At 36.7% G+C, this 20,436-nt stretch overlaps 1 protein-coding gene across 1 annotated transcript in view; it reads left to right on the top strand.

Annotated features, from left to right (window-relative positions):
- Positions 1–11,719, top strand: part of DDX4 (DEAD-box helicase 4) — a 67,435-nt gene extending 55,716 nt beyond the window's left edge. Inside the window, exons 17-21 of the mRNA XM_057700722.1 lie at positions 1,585–1,730; positions 8,940–9,039; positions 9,827–10,097; positions 10,249–10,359; positions 11,033–11,719. Coding sequence (XP_057556705.1) covers positions 1,585–1,730; positions 8,940–9,039; positions 9,827–10,097; positions 10,249–10,359; positions 11,033–11,119 — 715 coding nt within the window. The 3' untranslated portion in view covers positions 11,120–11,719. The remainder of the gene's footprint in view (positions 1–1,584; positions 1,731–8,939; positions 9,040–9,826; positions 10,098–10,248; positions 10,360–11,032) is intronic.
- Positions 11,720–20,436: the final 8,717 nt, after the last annotated feature.

Here is a 20,436-nt window from a genome sequence, read left to right as displayed (position 1 = left end):
CAGTCCTCTAAGGCATCTTCCATCCTCGAGTTGAACTCGAGAGGGTTTATTTTAAATAAATGGCTATAAAGATCAGGTTTTGTTTTGGAATTTTTACCAGCATAAAAGTGAAATCCAGGCAGGGTTAGACAGCTATTACCAATGAGCAGAGGGAAACTGAAAAGGACCTAAAATAAGGTGGGAAACAGAGAAGAAACTAACAAATTTGAAATATTTTAGAGATAATTGCCAAGTAGAACACTTTTGAAGGGCAGAATTAAAGGAGTATGAGGGGGAATCAATATGATTCAAAGGACTTTCGCGTCCCAACACCATGATGCCAATTAAGGAAAACTGGAAAGGAAAGAGGGAGTTGATGAATAGGTTCACTATTGGACTTGATGAACATGAGTTACTGGTAATTCATCTAAGAGGAAAAACAATCCTAAAGAGTTTATATAACTATATTTATGCTACTCGATATGAGCACCTCAGAGGCAGAGACCACCATTCATCTTTATACACCCAGTGCCTTGTACCATGTATGCCTAACATGAGGCACTAAGAGTATGTTTTAACGAGTGCAAACGATGATTGACGGTTAAGAATTGCGGATGATTTCAAGGTTTGTTCCTAGATGAGAGGGTTCTTTAGAGGTAGTATATCAACAGTAAGTTTTTCTTTTTCTTTTATGGTAAGAGAGCAGATGAAGAGAGAGAAGCAGCAGTGATTTATTAAGATTCTGGATATACTGAGTTTGAATTATTTTCTTGATATGCTAGGGGTGGCTAGAAAGTAAGGGACTGCTACATAGAGTATATACATGACTGCTACATGACCTCCCATTTTTTCCTCCCAAACTTGCTCTGTAATTGGCAACTCCCCTTCTGTCCACTCCATGTTCCTGGATGATCTAGAGCAGGGCCTCTGAACTGTATGCTGTCAGTAAGTGGTGTGTGTGTCAAGATGCTGACACTCCCAACCTTTGGGGGCAGGATCTGCAGCTTGGTGTGGCCCTAGCCCCTAGTCTCTTCACCTCATTTCATTTTTTTGCCCAATTATGGTCTACAAATATTATCATTTTCTATGTTTGTCATGCTGAAAAGCACTGACTTAAGATCCGGTTTGCTCATAATAGTTCATTTGAAGTATACTAATTTAACAAATATTTTCAGGAAACAACTCCTAGAAATAACATACATGAAAGCAATGAATGAAGAACAGAATTTTTGCTTTAGGTTTACATTTTAATTTTTAATAAAAGAAAATCCTGCTTGTTGTAGTCTGATACTTAGTTTAGCATACTTTTTATTACTGTTATATACATGTTTTATATAGTTTTGTATGGTCAGCACATCTACTTGAAATTACTTATCCATATTTTGATACAGACCTTTTCACTAGTAGTTGTTAAGTATTTTGCAAAATCTTAACATTTTATACTGATATTTGAAAGTAGTACTTGGATGATGTAAATATCTGCCTTCTCTTATAGCTGTTATAATCTGGCTTATTAATATTGAAGTGACACTTGCAGGAATTCAGTGAATATTATGAGTATTAATGGAAGAGGATAAGTTAAGCAATACTCTCTTGTCTTTCAAGGTTGGCTGGGGAGTTTTTAAAGTCGAATTATTTGTTTGTTGCTGTTGGACAAGTGGGTGGAGCATGTAGAGATGTTCAGCAGACCGTTCTCCAAGTTGGCCAGTACTCAAAAAGAGAAAAACTTGTTGAAATTCTACGAAACATAGGTACCTTACGTTGATATAATTATCTATTGTTACGATTTTGACAAGATGATTTTTGCAAAATGACTTTTAGAAATGACTTTAAGCATTCTTTGGCATGAATTAAATAAGTTTTCACTGTTTCCCCTTTCTCTAAAGCTCTTTTTCTTATGATTCGATTTTTTGGATAAATTATGTAGCAGTACAGTCCTTTCTCCTCCATAAATGTTAAAAATAGGAAGAATTTGAGACTTTAACAGTGTTTGACCAAAAACTATTCCAGGAGAAATACATGTGTTCTTGTTTTAGAAAATAGAAAGGATTAGTAATGTATCTTTACATCAAGCTCTGTTTACTCCACTAAAAGTGAAATCTTTGTTGTGTTTCTAGCTCCCAGCTGCTCTCTAAGGCTTCCTGTATTCATAGATTCAAAGAATTTTGGAGCTAGAAGGGTCTTTAAAGATCTTGTTCTGTTCCTTCACAATGTTGGTAAAAATTTTATCTCTTTCCCCTCAAATTTTCTTTTTTTTAATAGAAAGTTGTATTTCTTTGATTGAGATAGCTTTAGTTTGTGCCTGGAAATAAAATTTTCTATATGGCCATTTAATACCCTTTTGTTACACATGCACTTATATGTGTCCATTCTCCTCATCCTCCATTTTAGTAAGTCTGTTTCAGCTTGTGTGTCAGTGTTGGGATTGGGGAGTGAAAAAGCAGGAAGCTGTCTCATTTCCAACAATAAGAAAAGAGAAAGTTGATTTAGAAAGCACTTTTTAAAGGCTTCTAGTCTTCAGTTTTTTTCTGAGTTTTACATGTAAAAAAAACTTTTAAACACCAAATACTCATCTTGAGTTTGAGAAATGTTATTAGTTTGCTTCATATGTATTATAGCATATACTCTAGTATACAGATTAAAAATAATAACTGCTATGGGCCACATACTGTTCTGATTGTTTTACATGTGTTAACAACTCATTTAATTCTCAAAACAACCTTCTGAGGTGGGTTTTGTTATCCCCATTTTAAGGATGAGTACACTGAAATACAGAGATGTCAAGTAAGTTGGCCAGTATAAATTGAAGTTCCAGATGTAGCAGGACATAAGCAATATATGGTTTTGCTGAAGTTAGAACACATTTCTAGTGTAATTACCTTAAGACTTTTTATATATAAATTTGTGGAATAAAGTTTATTTAGAAAATAATTCTACTGAAAAGAGTGTTTCAAAAGTGCTGGTTTCCCTTTGGGAATCCTTTGAGGTCAGTGTGTAAGTACTATGGGTATACTTCTGTATTTAAACTGTTAAATGTTTTGTAGTTTACAGTTTATTATTCTTGTGGTTTTTTTGTTTTTTTTTTTCACTTTGCATGGAAATGTCATACCATATATCCTCATATTTTACATATTTTTGTTCATATAATTTATCTCTGTTTCTAACTGTTAACTTAAATCTTCTGACTTTCCTCTTCTGCCTTTAAAATGTATAGGTTTCATTATTTCATAGTAATGTACCATCTGCCTTTTTCACAATTTTAAATGAACAGGTGTCAAAGAGTTTATTGAGCTCATTAATTACAAAGGGAACTAGTAAGATGTTACAGCTAGTTCAAAGGAGAATCCAAAGAACACATTTATGTGTAAGATATCAGGAAGGCTAAGATGAATTTACAAATAGATGCAAAAAATGGTCAGTATCCACAAAGCAATAATCAGTTACATTTGCAGGGAAATTTCATTTGTATTTTTATTGATAAAAATCATTTGCATCACTATTTGTTGCAATAGAAGTATAAAACAAATAAAAATAGTAAAAGGCAGAGACAGCCCTAAAGAGTGTGCTAATCAGTAATCATCTTTGCTCATTTCAAAGTTTTTTTCTGACAGTTTATATTCCTGCATGATCACAGTAATCTCAGAGATTATTCTTGATCACAAGAAAGGCTGGTCTCATTATGTTTGTCCTATTTGCATAGGTGTAGCAAGACTGTTCTGTAACAGAGGTCTTCTTGAGTTTGTTTTGCAAATCTAGAACCGTACAGTATTGAACAACTGTTAAAGTCACTAAGTTAACTTCTATCTAGAAGTTTTCATAAGAAATCTGAGATTGAATTTTTAAAGGCCTCTGAAGAATAGGAAACTAAGTCTTAGAAACTCTGCCATATTTCATCTGCAGTACCTAGAAATTTGAGTGAATTCCTCTTTTCTAAATTTCCCCATTTTTAATGTATTAATTCTTATTTCATTGAATCTGTCAGCAGTCTGCTTTCATGAGTCCATCTGCTTCTGGACTGTTAGCAGTCCTAGAAATCATATGTAATCCAATGATGTTTGCAAGTTGTCAAAAATGTCAATTTACAACCTTCTACCCAAGGCTATTCTTTGAGGTATCAAAAGTTTGAAGTGCTTGGAACAGTCTTCCACAAGGCTTGGAGTCTGTTCTTTTTTATTGAAGATGGAAACTGATCTGTAGTTTATATAGAAAGCCTTTGAATAATCATCAAAACAAAACAAAACTATCTATAGTTGACAGAGACTTAATGATTGTGGTTATTACTGATCATTGTTAAATATGGAAGATCTGATGAGGGTTCATGATAACAATAATGCTACAAATAAGGGAATATGTTTTTTTTTCTGTGGCATGCAAAATAAAGGTAATAAAGCCATTCCCACAAATTATAGCAAAATGGCTATAATGGTGATGATTAAGCCTATTTTCAAAAACGTATGTGAATGTTATATCTGATTTATGAAAATTGGTAGACATAATTTTTCATACCAAGAATAACAAGTACATAGATTCAGTAAGCATAGAATAGGATCTAGTCATCTGTATTTTTACAAAAGTCCATGCGTAAGTCTCATGTACATCCCAATTGAGAACCATCAGATGCTAGATGCAAATAAGAAAAAAGTAAGATTGTAGCCAAATAAACATTTTAAGTAACAGGTGAAATTATGGTTGGCAACATTATACTGTTGTATGGAGCAGTGTACCTCCAGGCCTCTGAAAAATACAGAAAATCTTTATAGAGTTGTTTCACAAGTGTTTTGATCAGTGTTTCTCTTGAAGGTAAAAAATAATATGAACAGCAAGGGAATTTACACAATTCTAGGGACTTCCCATAAAGTATACATTTTTGAATGTATGAATAATGTTTTACCTATAAATTTTAACCTAGGGAAAGCTTAATGTCTCTTCTGATTCAGCAGTTCTTACCACACGACTATTAAAAGTGGTAATACATTAAACAAGCTTAATTATTTTTACTCTCTCTTTTATTTTATATGGTGAAATAAAAAAACCTATATCTTTTCTCCTGGGGTTCTCTGAGAAATCTCAAAAGTAGTTTAGTAGTTTTTCTAAATTTATGGTCTGATCTTAAAAAGGCAAAATCAAAAGTTGTCAGAGGAAAGTTGAACATTTGATTAATGTAAGATTATTGGTGTCTGAGAAAACAGTTCTTAGTTACCAATTTAATTGAAGTGACAAATAAAGCATTTAAAAATAAACTTAGAAGGTAATATGGTTGTAAAGAACCATAGCTCTTTCATAAACAAGGGGATCTTTTTCCCTTTAAGTAACCAAAGACATAATAAAGTCAACAGAATCTCTGCCATATAGGCTGATTACAAGGAAGAGAAAGAAAAACCTTTCATAATGTAAGTAATTCATTAAACGGTAACTCAAGAAATAGTTCCATCCAAATTGATTGAATTTTGCTAAAATTTTAACACATTTCATAGCTTCTTGTAAGACTCACATATTATAAACCAGCACGTATAAAATTTAGTTTCTGAGTTTTGTCTTTCATTGTGCTTTTTTCATAATCTGGAGCAAACTGACAATTTAGGACAAAATGAATCCTCCTCAGGGTCCCTAGGACCCTTTCAAGGAGTCTGTGAGGTAAAAACAATTTTTGTAGTTATACTAAAAATTATTTTAACTTGCAGTATGTTCCAATAAGTTTTAAAATGTTTTTGATTTTAGTTTTTAATATGGTAAATATCAATTCTTATAACCCACATAACAAACTCTTTGGGATTGTTGATACTTTTTTAAGAGTTTAAAGGGGTCACAGACCAAAATTTTGAGAGCCATCACTTTAGGGAAAATTTACTTTTTCTTTTCTTGAAAAACAAACCCACTAATGGTTTATATTTCTTGGTCACTATTACTCCAAATATAGGCTCAACCACTTATGTGAATTATTACTTTTAACCAGAAAAACTTCTATTTCATAGAGTAAACTAGAGGCAGGGATGGACAATTGAGAGGTGTCATACACAAACATTGTAGCTGACTGCCAGAGCTCATGAACTTTCTATACTACTTTCTATATCACACATATCTTTTTATACTTAAAGTAGCAACATTGAATCGATTTATTAATATGACTCAAAGATATTGTCTATAGTATATGAAAACTAACAAGCAAAAGGACATAAACTTATGTTTAGTAATTAATCTTTAAGAATTCTATCCTATATTCAGTGATTATTGAGTTAATTAACTCAATATAGTCTACTATGTTAAGCTACCTAAAGCCAAAGATCTTGAAAATTATCTTCCAGGTGACAGTATGCAAAACGGTAGATTAGTGTTGGATAGTCAGTTTAGTTGAACACAGATTTACATTTTCATACCATTAAACATTATGGAGAATATTACTTAATTTGGCTGGCAAATCTCTATACATTGAGAAAATAAGTAAATACATGTTTGTTTTCTTCTTAACACTAATAAATTGGAGAAAGGACATGTATTTTTGAGTAAGTTAGTCTTGTGTATCAAAGATTTCACTTAATTATGGGAACTTGGAATCTTAAAATATTTCTGCTTTAATTCCTAGAGAAAGAGTTTTTTTTTTTAAGTTTAATATAGTTAAAAGTATTATGAGTGAATTTCTTTATTTTACGGGAATTTTAGGAATATTTATCTCTATAAACTCTCTGTCTCTGTAAACCAGTCAAAATTGAGCTCAACTTTAAGAGACTTTATAGTTTGTTAATACTCTCCATAGGGATTAACGTAATGATTTACATAGTGGTGGATAAAACCTTCTGAATTATAGATACATAAAGAGCTTATAGCTTCAGTTCTACCACTTCAGCCATGGGTCAAGAGTAAACACGAAAATACAGAAAGTTATAATCTAACTATCAAAGCTAGAATTCTTTTTAGATTCTTAATTGATTTTAGTTCACAGTACACTAATTGTCCAAAAAAAAAAGCTAACAAGATGAATTCTCTATTATTTTTCACCCAACAAAATAAGTAACTATAATTCAATCCATTTACAAAGATGACCAGATGGTCTGATCATAAAACTAAATTTTGCATTATTGCTGCCACCAAAGGCGTATAGCTTATTGTCTGAACTAGAAAAAATACAGAATCAGTAGAGGAAAAAAACTAGATAAAGTGTTAATGGAGTTAAATTTTTATTACCATTTGGGATTCACACTGGGAACCAAGAAAAGATGAAATCAAGGCTTTGAGCTGCACAGTAGTATTATGTACCTGACCGTATCAAATGAATCAGTTTTGGCCTTGGGCATCTTGTTGGATTGAAAGGTAATTTTTGATAAAACATGAAATCATTACTGTCTAATAAATAAAATGACTATATCTCAAGGGTATAACTCATTTATTACTGCAGGAATCAGTTGCTCTATTGATTTCCTACCTGGCTGTCTAATAGATATCTGTGATTTATTGATAATTAAACATCACCTCTAAATCTTACTTTCTTGCAGTCCTCCTATCTTAGTGTTTGTTCCATTCTTCCAGTTGCTCAGACACAAAATCTGAGGCATCCTTGGTTTCCTTCTCCAATGTACACATCTGATCTGTTAGCAAAATCCTCTTGTTTCTACCTAGCATCAAACTGTATCAGAACCCATCAGCTGCTCAGTTAAAATAAAGATCAGATCTTTCCACTTCTTTTCTTCAAAGCCAGTGGGTTTCCTCCTCAAAGTAAAGATCTCTCAGTGGTTGTCAAGGCCCTTCATGGTGTGGCCTCCGTCACCCCGTCTTCAGATCCTGCTGCTTCCCCTTGCTCACCCTGATCCAGCCGCACTTGCTCCTTACGCGTCCCTGCACAGACCACACGTAGTTCTGCCTCATTGCCTTTGCTCTTGACGTTGCCTCTGCCTAGAACATAAAAATCACACGGGGACCTCTTTTCTGTTTTGTTGCTGTTGCTTTGTTTTGTTTTTGAGCACATCAGGACCACCCATACCCTAGATCTGACCCTTTATATTTGTTCCTACGTCTGGCGTGTAATACTGTTTCTTTGGGTATCTGAATAGTTCGCTTATTTTAGTAATATCTCTACTCAGATGTCATCCAATTAGAGAGGGTACATCAGGCCACTTGGGCCCTTTATTCTGCTTTTTTTTCCTTTTTAGACTTAATGCATAAGAGTTATTATTTGCCTCCCCACAACACCTAGAATAGTTACTGGCATCTACGAGGCACTAAATATTTGTTGAATAAATGAAGCCAAATGATAAGAAGATGAGGGAGTGGATTATGAAAAGTAATACCTTCTTACTTCCATTAAGGCTATAAATTATCATCTTCCCTCTAACATTTTATAGAAAAGTTCCTTGTGTGGAAAAGTCTCTGGCTCATGCTTGAATTTCAACCAATTAAATACTTATAAGCTAACAAGTAAATATTAATTAATGCGTTAAGACCCTGGGATAATTTTCTCTTTATATAAGATACTTTGGGGATTAAGGGGTTTGAATTAAGAGATAATGTTGGAACATGGAATATTGTAGAGTTGGTCAGCCCTGGGTTAGATGCCATTATTATGAATACCTCTGGCAGTCAAGGTAGAATAAAAGACTCTATGGTCTTGGAAAGTAAAGAACAAAGGAATTTATTTATAGAGAGGGAAATGAAGGGCCTGAGACAAATTTGGAACTGCCAAGAGTTGGCAGGTAGATACCATTTATCTTTCTCTATGTCTCTGCTTCTTGGTTGGCCTAGGAAGGCAAAGGGCAAGCTGATTTTTTTAGTCCTGAAGTAGGAAAAAGTCCTTGTCTATCTTTTACATTCATCCATTCAGGAAATATTTGAGTTACTGTTACCTATCAATCCTGAGTCTAGGTTCTGGAAGTACAGTGGTGGATGAGACAGTTTCCTCTTCACCTTACCCTTTTTTTTTCTTCTCCTAATTTTGTAGTTTGATTGTTAATCATTGTTTCATTGTCTTGTAGGAGATGAAAGAACTATGGTCTTCGTTGAAACTAAGAAAAAGGCAGATTTTATTGCCACTTTTCTTTGTCAAGAAAAAATATCAACAACAAGTATTCACGGGTGAGTAGATTAATATGATTTCCTAGTAAGGAGGTAACTTCTGTTTATCATTTGTTAAGACACATCAGTGTATTTAACTAGTGTAAAACCCTGGAATCAGGGTCTCAGGCTCTAAATTGTTTCTCTTCATCTCCATGTTAAGTTCTCACAGGAGCCAAGTGACAGGAATGGGCGAGTTAAAGGTATAACTTAGACTCCTCATCATGAGGAATGGTAACGTCACAAGACCTCTCACTTAAAAGGCTCTCTGATCCTTAGATCTAGGTGTTTCTTCAGCTGAATCTAATCTTTCTGATACTTGATTTTTTTTTATTGGAGTCCTTAAAAATGTCATATTAACACAACTTCATTGGCACTTTACTAGTAGATCTAAAATATTAATCAGTGAATACGTAGAATTCAGAGGTTTTACTTTTTAAAAAGCAGTCATTTTTGAGATCGCATTCTGAGCAAGTAGTTATATATTTTTTATCAAGACTAGAAAGATTATTAATAGGTAAGAGTTGATGTTTGTCATATTTGAGTTTGTATTTTGGCTCTGTATCAGCTGTCACCTTACCTCATCTGCAAATGGGGTTAATTGTCCTAACCTCAGAGGGTTGTTGTGAGAATTAAATGATGACTTGAAAGGAATTAGTATAATATTTGGCATGTAAGAAGTAGATGTTAATGTTAAATGTTGCTATTTTTTACTATTATTAAAAAGAAGTTTGTGTTGAAGCTTTATTGGTTCTTTTTAATAATTTTCTTAAGAGCTGCCCTAATACATGCTTTATTTTCTTTCAAGTGATCGAGAACAGAGAGAGAGAGAACAAGCTCTTGGAGATTTCCGCTGTGGGAAGTGCCCCGTTCTTGTTGCTACTTCAGTAGCTGCCCGAGGGCTGGATATTGAAAATGTTCAGCATGTTATCAATTTTGATCTTCCATCTGCCATTGACGAATATGTCCATCGAATTGGGCGTACTGGTCGTTGTGGAAATACTGGCAGAGCTGTTTCCTTTTTTGATCCTGAATCAGATAGCCATTTAGCACAGCCTCTAGTGAAAGTTCTGTCAGATGTAAGTTCTTAATTTTTAAGACTGAATGGATAGTGTTCTTACCTTGTCACTGAAGGTAGACGTTTTATGTATATGTATTTTAAGGAAAAGTAAACTGTGCCAATCTTTGAGACTTTATGCATGTGGTATATGAAGTTAATTTTTTTTAAAGGCTCAACAAGATGTTCCTGCGTGGTTGGAAGAAATTGCCTTTAGTACGTATGTTCCTGGCTTCAGTGGTAGTACAAGAGGAAACGTGTTTGCATCAATCGATACTAGAAAGGTTAGTTGAGGGGAAGAATGTAGTACTTGGCTTTTAGTTATTCTCTGTAAATGTTGTGCTATTGTGAAGTAACTGTAACATTCAATAATTTACCTATTCCATTATTTTCATACCAAGAAGATTAATAGTTCTCTAAAAATTTTATATACATACATAGTTTTGGTCTTAAAGGTGAGAAATTTGAGATTTATGCCCAGACACCTTCCTTTCCCAGTTCTGCTGGGATTTTAAATTCTAATTTGAGATCTTTTGAGATTTTTGTAGGAATTCTTTGTTTTTTGAATTTTGACCCTATTATTAAGATAAAATAATAGAGATGTGGTTGCATATCTTTTCAGTTTATAGGCAACACCATTTTTATACAGAAACAGTGGGCATACTAATCATTAAATACTTATGCTTATTCATTGAAGTGAAGAGCTTTGTTTTTCCACTTGCCAAAACTATTGACTTAAATTTTTCTTGGAATACTCTGTGATTTAGACTTCCCTGGTTGATATGGACCTTTTTTCAAATGGATTGGATCAAGTGAGAGGGACATTTTTTATATATTTGGGGAAGACATGGTGGAAAGCTTGAGTCCCTGCTCTCAGTCTAGGCAATGTAACTTTAAAACTGCATAAAATTAAATGTTTGTTTGCTTCTTTGTTTTTTCTTTTTTTTTCTTTTTAAGAATTACCAGGGCAAGAGCTCTTTGAACACAGCAGGGTTTTCTTCTTCACAAGCTCCTAATCCAGTAGATGATGAGTCATGGGATTAACGCTAAAACAACCTTCAAGTCTGTGGTACAGTTTTGATGCAGAGAAGAAAGTAGTTTTGATTTTTGATTTTTGATTTTTTTTTAATAGAAGCATGAAACTTGACACTCTTGTATCTCTTGTCCTTCTGTTCTCACTCCCACCCTTAAAACAAGATCCTTACTGCCTAGTTATGTGAAATGCTAAAAGTTACAACGTTGCAATTACTGATACAGATGGTGTTAACTGGAAAGATTAAAGCATTCTAAATGTCTTGCTTATTTTTATTGTATTCTTCAGGGGTTTTAGACATATTTCATGTCTAAATGCCATGTCTTAGTATGGTGCTTATTGATCCTATAACAGGATATGTGAAACACTTCAAAAATTATTGGGTCCTATTTTTACTTAAAAGGAACCTTTAAACAGGACTGTGTCACTGAAATGTAATGTGATTTTCATGGCACAAAGAGTGAAAGACAAGCTTTTAAAAGTAATATCATCAGATATGTGATGAACATGGTTAAATGTTTGCAATGTGAGCTCTGTACTCAATGATACAACTGTTTGTATTTATAATATACAGACTTTCCTTGAAAATAAAGGATGAAACTCTTTTCCCCTTAAGTTTTCCAACAGCACTTTTAATTTTCCTTGTTACAGGTCATAGTTCTCAACTCTTGTCTTTTGAAATTTTATTTTGAGTCTTGTGAAAGCCATGAAGTGAATAGAAAGTCTTATATAAATTTTTAAATATGTGTAATATACATTAATACACAGATGTAATAATGAAAGTCATTCTTGGAACTCAAACTATATCAACAAAAAAGTGCTGTTCACTCTTGCCATAATTTTTTGATATTTTAATATTGAGAGAAAGAACTTGTTTTTTTCATTTACCATTATATATCTTAAACTTACTATGTCTAGAATGTAAGAAATTCTTAATAAATCATTAAATCAGTGAGCCAAAACATTAGGACATAAAACAAGTGAGACATAAATATTAGGGGGACAAAAATAATCCATTTCAAATGTATGTCATTATCACTTAAAATATCCAAAGCAACATTTCCCCAACATATATGTCTTGTTATAGGAATTTGGTTAATAAATGAAGCATCACATATAAAAAGAGGAGTGGAATATTCAACAGATTCTGTTGGGATAACTAGTTAGATGTTTACCCCATGCCGTGTTAAAAATCAGCCCTATGTTAATTATATAAAAAATTACAACTACAAAAAATACAGTTAAATATTAAACCTTTGAATTGGGAATGCGAGTTGACATTAAGCTCAAAGGACAGAAATCATGAAGGAAACAAGAAACAGATTGATCACAAAAGAATTAGTTGCTTATATAAGAAGGTTGAATAGTAGACAAGGAAAAGTATAACTGTGACTACAGCAAATTATCAATATATAGTTATTTATATGTGGATATGTAGGAATACCATTAGACCAATGCACAAAGAACAGACAACTCAAAAGGGGATGTGCAATTTTAAAAAATATTTGACAGGAATTCCCTTGTGGTCCAGTGGTTAGGACTCTGTGCTTTCAGCTGCCAAGGGCCTGACTGGGGGAACTAAGATCCCAGGAGCTGGAAAAAAAGGGGCGGTGGGGATATTTAACTTGTACTGCTTTAATCTCACTTCTGGGAAAGGCTAAATGAAGGTGTTTGCATTGTTATTTGTAATATCCGTATGTCTTAATTGTTTTTTCCAGTTTGTTTTATTTATAAAGAGCATTTATAGGTTACTTCCCCCCCCCTTTATTTTTTTTTTTTCATTTCCTCAAAGAATTTCTTGGTCATAGCCTGATTGCCTTAAAACTCAGTTTGAATTTGCTTGATTTGTCAAATTTACCATAATAGCATTATGGAAACAAATGTAAAAAGAGGAAGCAAATCATACATAATCCTACCATCGTTATAAACCAACTGTACATGTCCCCGTGTTCAGTTACTTTCCTCATTTGTAGGTGTAGATTTGAAGAATTTCTTTAAAAAATAGCAAAGTAATGGATACACATATGACTAGAAAATAAAGTTCTATAGAAAGATTAATAATAGAAAGCAATATTCTGCTGCGTCTCCCTTTCTAAATTGCTATTCCACATCCCGTAATCAAATATCTTCAAGCATTTACAGTGTTTGCTGTCATGTTTTGCCTTTGTCTCACCAAGTTTAGACTTCGTGAGATAGCTAAAGATCACTCACCTCACTCTTACTTCCTTGGTAACTGTATTATTTTTTTCAAGTTTTATTGAGGTATAATTGGTGTACTTCCTTGTATAATTTGAAGGTGCGTGATGAGCATAATCCTTTGGCTTACACTGTACTGTGGAATGGTTACTGCAGTGAGCTTAGTTAGCATCCATCATCTTATATAGTAGATAAAAAGAGAAAGCAAAAAAAGGAGATAAAATGGTTAGAAGTACATTTTGTGAGATGAACCTTATTGTTCATGTTTTTTCATCTTTTTGCTTACATTCTGGTAGAATACTATCTTTAAACTCTTTAAAATTTTGTTTAGCAATTTTATTTCCAATCTTATTTTCTTTTGTTTTTCCAAATGTTGCTTAATAGTGAATTTTCTGCTTCACTAATACTTGTTTAATCCCTGAGAAATCTTTTTTTTTTTTTTCCATTAAGCATTTGTTTTCCTGCAGCTTGGCATCAGAAATCTTAAGCCTTTATCAGCTTCTAAGCTGCAGTATATTGAATGCTGGCTTTAGTCAAATTCAGTAATCTGTTCATTTCTGTGCCTTTCCCCCCAACCCCTAGAGTCTAGTGCCCCCGCCAACTCTGTTCATGAAGGCCTCCTCCCAAGAGAAGGGATGGGTTGAGATGTGAATAATAAAACTTAGATTTTCTTCCCTTGAATTCTTTGCATTTTAAGTCAAGCGTTCTGGCCTAAAGTGGGAAGCTCAAAATGTGGAATATCAAGCATCAGCTGTACCAGTGAAGGTTTGGGAATAATGATGATGTTAGTAGAGCATAAAGATGAAGAGTGGGCCTGACTTCATGCTGGGTACAGACCCTACTGCCTCTGTCCGTTAGGGCCTTGGGGTAGAGAAATACTCATCTTCTGATTTAATTTTCAGCATTGATCACATTTCTTTATAGGGTAGCAGCGTTGGTCAGACGTTTACTCCTCCCACTTTTCCCCTAGCTTTACACTTTGAGCTGTTCGTATAATATCTTTATTGGTCCCCTAATTTTGGCAGAAGACAGCTTTTCATTCTGTTCACATGTTTTGTGTGCTTTTTATAGATTTTTAAATGTGTTTAAAATGGCCCTATTCATATTTCAGCCACACAACAGTGTGCGTGATGCTGTGGTGGACAGGGGCTGCTTATGTTCAATGTCGGTTTTAGATTTCCCCACAGTGCCTCATGCAGAATAGGGAACCTAGTTCCTCCTTTTGTAAAAGTCCAGAATGGACTCACATTATGTCCCATGGTGCTGGAGGCGGAGAAAAGGCTCTCTTTTTACGATCCGGCCAGCAGAGAGCCAAGCCTCGGCGACCTCGGCGATCGGAAGGCGGTGTGCGGCTGCGGCCACCTTGAAGCAGCCAGTGCTGGAAAGCAGCTTCGTCTGCATCCCGGCTCCTGCTCACGAAGGCAGCGCCCCGGGGGCGGCCCTGACATGGTGGTCCTTCCTCTCGCGGACCTGACAGCACTCGCTCCGCGGCCTTGGCCGGGTGACGACAGCTACTTAGGGGCGTGGGGGCGGCGGGAGACTTCCCCCCGGGGCGGAGCCGGAGGTTGGCCTCGTAGGATCCTGGGATGAGCAGCTACGAAGGCGTCCCTGCCGTCAGGAGCGCGGGCTGACCAAATGCAGGCGAGTGTGGGGCGTGCGCGGCGCGTGGTGGACAGGCACCGTGGGCTCTCCCTTTCGAATCGCAGTTCCTAATCACGTTGGATCACGTAGGTTATCAACCCAAGCTTTACCTTAAAATCTCGGGACTTATCAGCCTATGTAAAACCCATTCATAGACCCAGCGAAAGGGCAGGGGAACCGAAGATTAAATGACTCCTGCCATAGAGACGGTTGTGCCCTGAGGAATTCCTTGTAAAGAGAGGATGGGGGTGGGTGTGTGTGCGTGCGTGGTAGGGGGAACAGTAGGGTTCGTGTGCTGAAACACGGCAGATACTGGAAATTGACGTGAGCAAGTGATTTGTTCTAGAGTTTGGGATCTGGTGATTCAGATTAATCCTTTAAGTGATTCATTCATTGTTTTGCTGTTGTTTAGGAGATTGTCAAATTGACAAAGTAGGGTGTTGAAATCTCTTTTTCTGTGGGGAATTTTGCATGTGAGAATTCCTGGAAAGATTCCCCCCCCCCCCCCCCCCCCAATCAGTTAGTGTTTTCTGGATTTGGAGTCTCATCAGGAACAAAACCCAACTTTTCCCCCCTTCTGTATATATAAGCTTATGAATTATCCCAAAGTCTTGGCTATATCTATTTAACTTGGTTTTCTCCTTAGTTTTGGGAGGGGATTACCATGTGGGGGATAAATTCTCAACAGAAATATGAGCAGTTTAAAATACTCAAAAACTTTTATGCATAGGAAGAGAAGCTCCTGTATAACAAGGTGGGTATGACGCTTCATAATAAAGAACTAGTTGGAGAAGCCTTAACGTCGGGTTTATTTGTTGACTTGGGTGGCACATAGCATTACCAGTGACCTGCTTTACGCCTCAGTTTGCTTTTATATAAAAGAAAGACAATAACTGGATTTTTCTTCATCCAATTGTCATCCAGTGTAGATATCACACAGTCAGTGCATGCAGTTACAATAAAATACTTTTAAAGAGGCAGCCCTGTGTAAGAATGCAGGGTATCATAGCCAAATGGTGATGTGCTTGTATTGTGATGTTCATCTTATTCTAAAATTGAAGTAGCTGGTATATCAATGTTCAATAAATAGTTGATTCTTGAGAAATATGTCAGAGATCACATTTGCAACTGTAATGCTTTGAATTGCTTATAAATGTCACAGGGGCATGAGTGACTCTGGTTAATTGGCCATTTTTGCATCTTACTGTATACCTCATCTATCAGTTGTTTCATCAGTCTTAGGATGCTGCACCACTGGAGATTTGTCCATGGTAATCTACAGGTGCTAATCAGCTAATGCATTTGTGCCAGTTAAATGCAGTGCAGGTTCTGACAGTTTTAACATGTTTGTTCTTCAGCTGAATTATCGTACTATATTAACAGTCATGTGTGATGGTGGAAAGTTTGGTTTCAAGAATTTATTTCAATTATATAGACAGAATTGCTGCTGTTATAGTGTCATAAAGTTAAAACCAGCATTTGAAGAATAGAATGTTCTGGTGCCCAAATAAGCACAGTTTATCCTAATGTGGATATTATGATTAAAATATGTAGAGAGAATGATGCCAGTCACATATTTAAAATAGGTAGTCTGGTAGTTACTTTAAAACTGTCTTGTAGCTTTCTCATCTCTGTATATAATTGGGTAGGAAACTGAAGCCTACTTAAGTCAGAAGACTCAGATTGACCTGAGTTTGAACCCGAGCTCAACATCTTACTATTTGTGTGCTTTGAGACAAGTTAACTTTTTAATCTTTTTACTTGAAATAAGATTTACATATTATAAGTGCACAGATGTTTAGTGTATGGTGTAAATTTTTACCTACATATACTTAAAACCATTGTGCAAATCATGGTGGGTAACATTTCTATCACTCTCTGGCCCCTTTGCACTCAACTCCCTTGCCCAGAGGTAACTGCAATTCTGATTTTTATAACCATAAATTATATTTGTTTCTGAACTCTATATAAATGGAATCATAGATACGCTCTCTTTTGTGTTTGGTTTTGTTCAACACAGTATTTGTGAGATTCATCCATGTTGTGTGTATCAATAGTTCTCTTTTATCGTGTGGTAATATGTCATGTGAATATACTGTAAATTGTTTTTCCAGTTTCTTGGTGGGCATTTGAGTTGTTCCCAGTTTTTTACTATTAGAAATAAAGCTTCTATGAGTATTCTTCTACAAGTCTTTTGGTGAACACAGCCCTCAGTTCTCTGAGGCATGTACCTAGGAGTGGAATTGCTGGATCATAGGGTAGGTATGTGTTTAACTTTATTAGAAACAGCCAAAGAGTTTTCCAGAATGGTTGAATCATTTATTATATCCACCAGCATTGTAAGAGTGTTCCATTTGCTTCACATCCTCACCATTTTTTTTTTTTTTTTTTTTGGTATTGGCGGCTTTTAAAATTCTAGCCATTTACTGTGGTTTTAATTTATGTTTACCTGATGATTAGTGATGTTGAGCACATTTTCATGTGTCTCTGTTGGTCATTTATTTCATTCTTTCTTCACCTGTTGACATGTCTACCAAGTCATAGACTTGGCAACAGTACACCTGGGAGTGGTAAAAGAGGGTGGAGAAAAGGTGGAATCAAGGGGTGGGTTGCTATCTTGCTGCTTGCTGGTGACAGCAAGAATTGTGAAATGGTTTATTGTTTTTTGAGTCACTGATTATATCTACTAGGATGACATTAGCTGCTTTTACAACCTCCCAAAACTTCAGTGACTTAAGATAGAAGTGGGTTTTTGCTCACCTAACTGTCCAAGGATGGTGTGCCTGCAGGGTAGGTGGCCTCTCAAATAGTTATTTAGGACTCCACTCCAGGCTTTTTCCATCGTGTGGCTTTGTGATCTTTGGTACATGGCTTCCAAGGTCTTTATACTTCTCTTCATCAAGCCAGGAAAAAGGGAAGAGGAGGGTGGGGGAAGGCAGAGGGGCACATATGAAAGATTTTTATGGATTAGGCAAGGAAATGGCATATAGATCTCTTTTCACATTCCACTGTTGAGAACTTAGTCACATCTAATTGTAAGGGAGTCTAGGAAAAATAGCCATATCTGTACACCCAGGAAACTGGGAATCAGCTAGCAGTCTCTGCCAGTACTGGTGAATGGGATGTTCTCAGAAACAAAAAAAATCTAACCTGCACAATGTTCCTCAGTGTGAAAAAAGGACTATGTTCTTTGAGATTGGGAGTTTTATCTTTTAACATCCATATGTTTTTTTTCCCACTAGTTACCCAAATTTTGCTCATTCATTGCTCTACTCAAGTCACGTTTCTTTCACAAAGCCTTCCTTGGTTACTATAGTTCATAGTGTTTCCTCCCATCCCTGAATTCCTTTCTCATAGACCCAAGTATTTTGTCATCCAGATGTATATCTATAGTGTTGTGAATTGTTTCCCATTTGACTCATGTCATGTCTAGCCATTCCAACTCAGTGTTCTCCGTGTTTAATGAGTAGCAGTTGCTGAACATTTCTTCCATTACACAGAAAACAACAAATGGAAATCCTGGCTGACAGGCTTCTTAAGAACCTCTGACTGTTCCTGTGCTTTGTGTTCAAATTGCTCTACTGCATTCTGTTTGACTTGAGTAGTGGCAGCAGCTTGGCTGAGCTGGAGAGAGAGAACTGAACTGCCAGGTGTTGGAGTACTAGATTAAACAACAAGCCAAAATGAAAGTGACAGTCCAGTCGTTAATCACTTACTGTGTATAAACAAGGGGCTAAACTAAAGAAAGACTCCCTCTGTTCGACTTCTTCCTGTGGAATGGCCTACTGGTTGAGGGTCAGGTGGATCAGCACAGATGTTGGGGGTTGTCTCACTGTTCAGGGAGCCCTGAACAAAAGGCACCTGCAGATTTATGGACCCAGGGGCTGGGAGAAAAGGAGGAAGGGCTAGGAGTGGGAAAATACTGAGTCAGGGTGTAGAAAATTGTCTTCAAGTTTTCCCCCATAGGAGGACTTCTAAATAGAAGTGCCTGGGCCGGGAATGCAGATGTGTGTAAGAGCAAGGCCACCCACGGGGACCTGAGTCTTTGTCTGCAACGACTTTCAGTGATGGCAATGCATTGCCTATTGCTTTTACACCAGTCTGATGTGGGGAGGGCATCTTTCTGCTGTGAAGCCCGCTAGGGAAAGCTTTGTAATTGCCTATGGTCAGGCCTGAGAAGTCAGTTTTTTTTTGGCCAGGGAGGTGGACTTCTTACATATGAAATCTAAATGCTTCTCTTCTCAAGACCTGAAACTACTCTCATCTATTCTAGGATGGACGTTTCTCCACATTTTAATATCTTTGAAATCAGAATGCATTTTACAAATTGACATCATCCAGGTTACAGTTGTGATCTGACACTTTTGGATAAAAGTCAAGAAAGTACTAGAAGATAGAGAGCAAGAAGGCCAAGCAGGAGAATATAGAGCTCACCTCCTCTGATGAACACATAAAGATACATCTACATGTGGAGCAAGTCTCACAGAAAACAAACGAGACTGCCAGAAAGACTTATGTAACTAAGGCTGTAAGACAGATCTACGTGGGGATGTGTAGGAAGGAAAGAAAAGTGGTCAGGTCAGGACCTGTGCCCCTGGAAGGAGACGCAGAAGAAGAGCAGGATTATGTGGACTGAGAGATCCTCCTTGGGGAGTGAACTGTTCAGCCCTGAGGTCTGACATTGGGAAGACAAGTCCTTTTAGCTGGTGTGAAAACCGGTGGGACTGACAGTAGAAATGTTAGGAAACTAGACTTGGCTCATGAAGAACATGCACATGCTTTCTTACTCCTAAAACAAGGCAGAGGATGTAGATTGAAACTTCCTGGGACTTAGGTTGGGTTCCCTCGACCAGTGCATGCCCCAGCCTGTGCCAAGATTCTGCTCCAGCTCCTCTTGCTCTGCAGTGCAGCTTCCCACTAGGGTGAAGGCTGCTGTTTCTGATGAAGGGGTACACTTGTGGGGGATGGAGATGGCTCAGACCCAGCACAGCACCCACATAGGGTGAGGGGAACCATTACTGGCATTTATGGGGGCAGCAGATCGGGAGTGGTCTTGAACTCTGGTGTGCTGGGACTGCCCCAGTGTGCACCCTGGCCTGCGCCAGTCACCAACCCCCATCACACGCTTGAGTCCCTCTTGCTTTAGTGTTGCTTCCCCCTGGAGTGAAGGTGCTGATGCTGGGAGGGGGAGAGCACAGACTTGGAACAGAACAAACTTAGAGGGAGAGCACAGACTTAGAAGGAATAGACTCAGACCTGATCCTCAGGCCTTTTGTTCCAGCAATTTAGGACCTGCCCCTGACCCCAGTAGGTTGATGCTGGCCCTTGAGCAGAGGAGATGCCCTGGCTTGCACCTGCTCTGGCTCTAGCTCCTCCATCTCCAGCCCCACCTGCCACCAAGGTGATAGCTGTCAGCATACCCTGGGGGAAAATGTGACTCGTGATCACTGCAGGTCCAGTTCCCCCAGAAAAGTCACTGGGCACATGCAGA

This window comes from Hippopotamus amphibius, chromosome 1 (genome assembly GCF_030028045.1).
Source record: "Hippopotamus amphibius kiboko isolate mHipAmp2 chromosome 1, mHipAmp2.hap2, whole genome shotgun sequence".
NCBI classification, from domain to species: Eukaryota; Metazoa; Chordata; class Mammalia; order Artiodactyla; family Hippopotamidae; genus Hippopotamus; species Hippopotamus amphibius.
The sequence above is the reverse complement of the archived record's forward strand: the minus strand, read 5'-3'. Positions and strand labels throughout refer to the sequence as shown.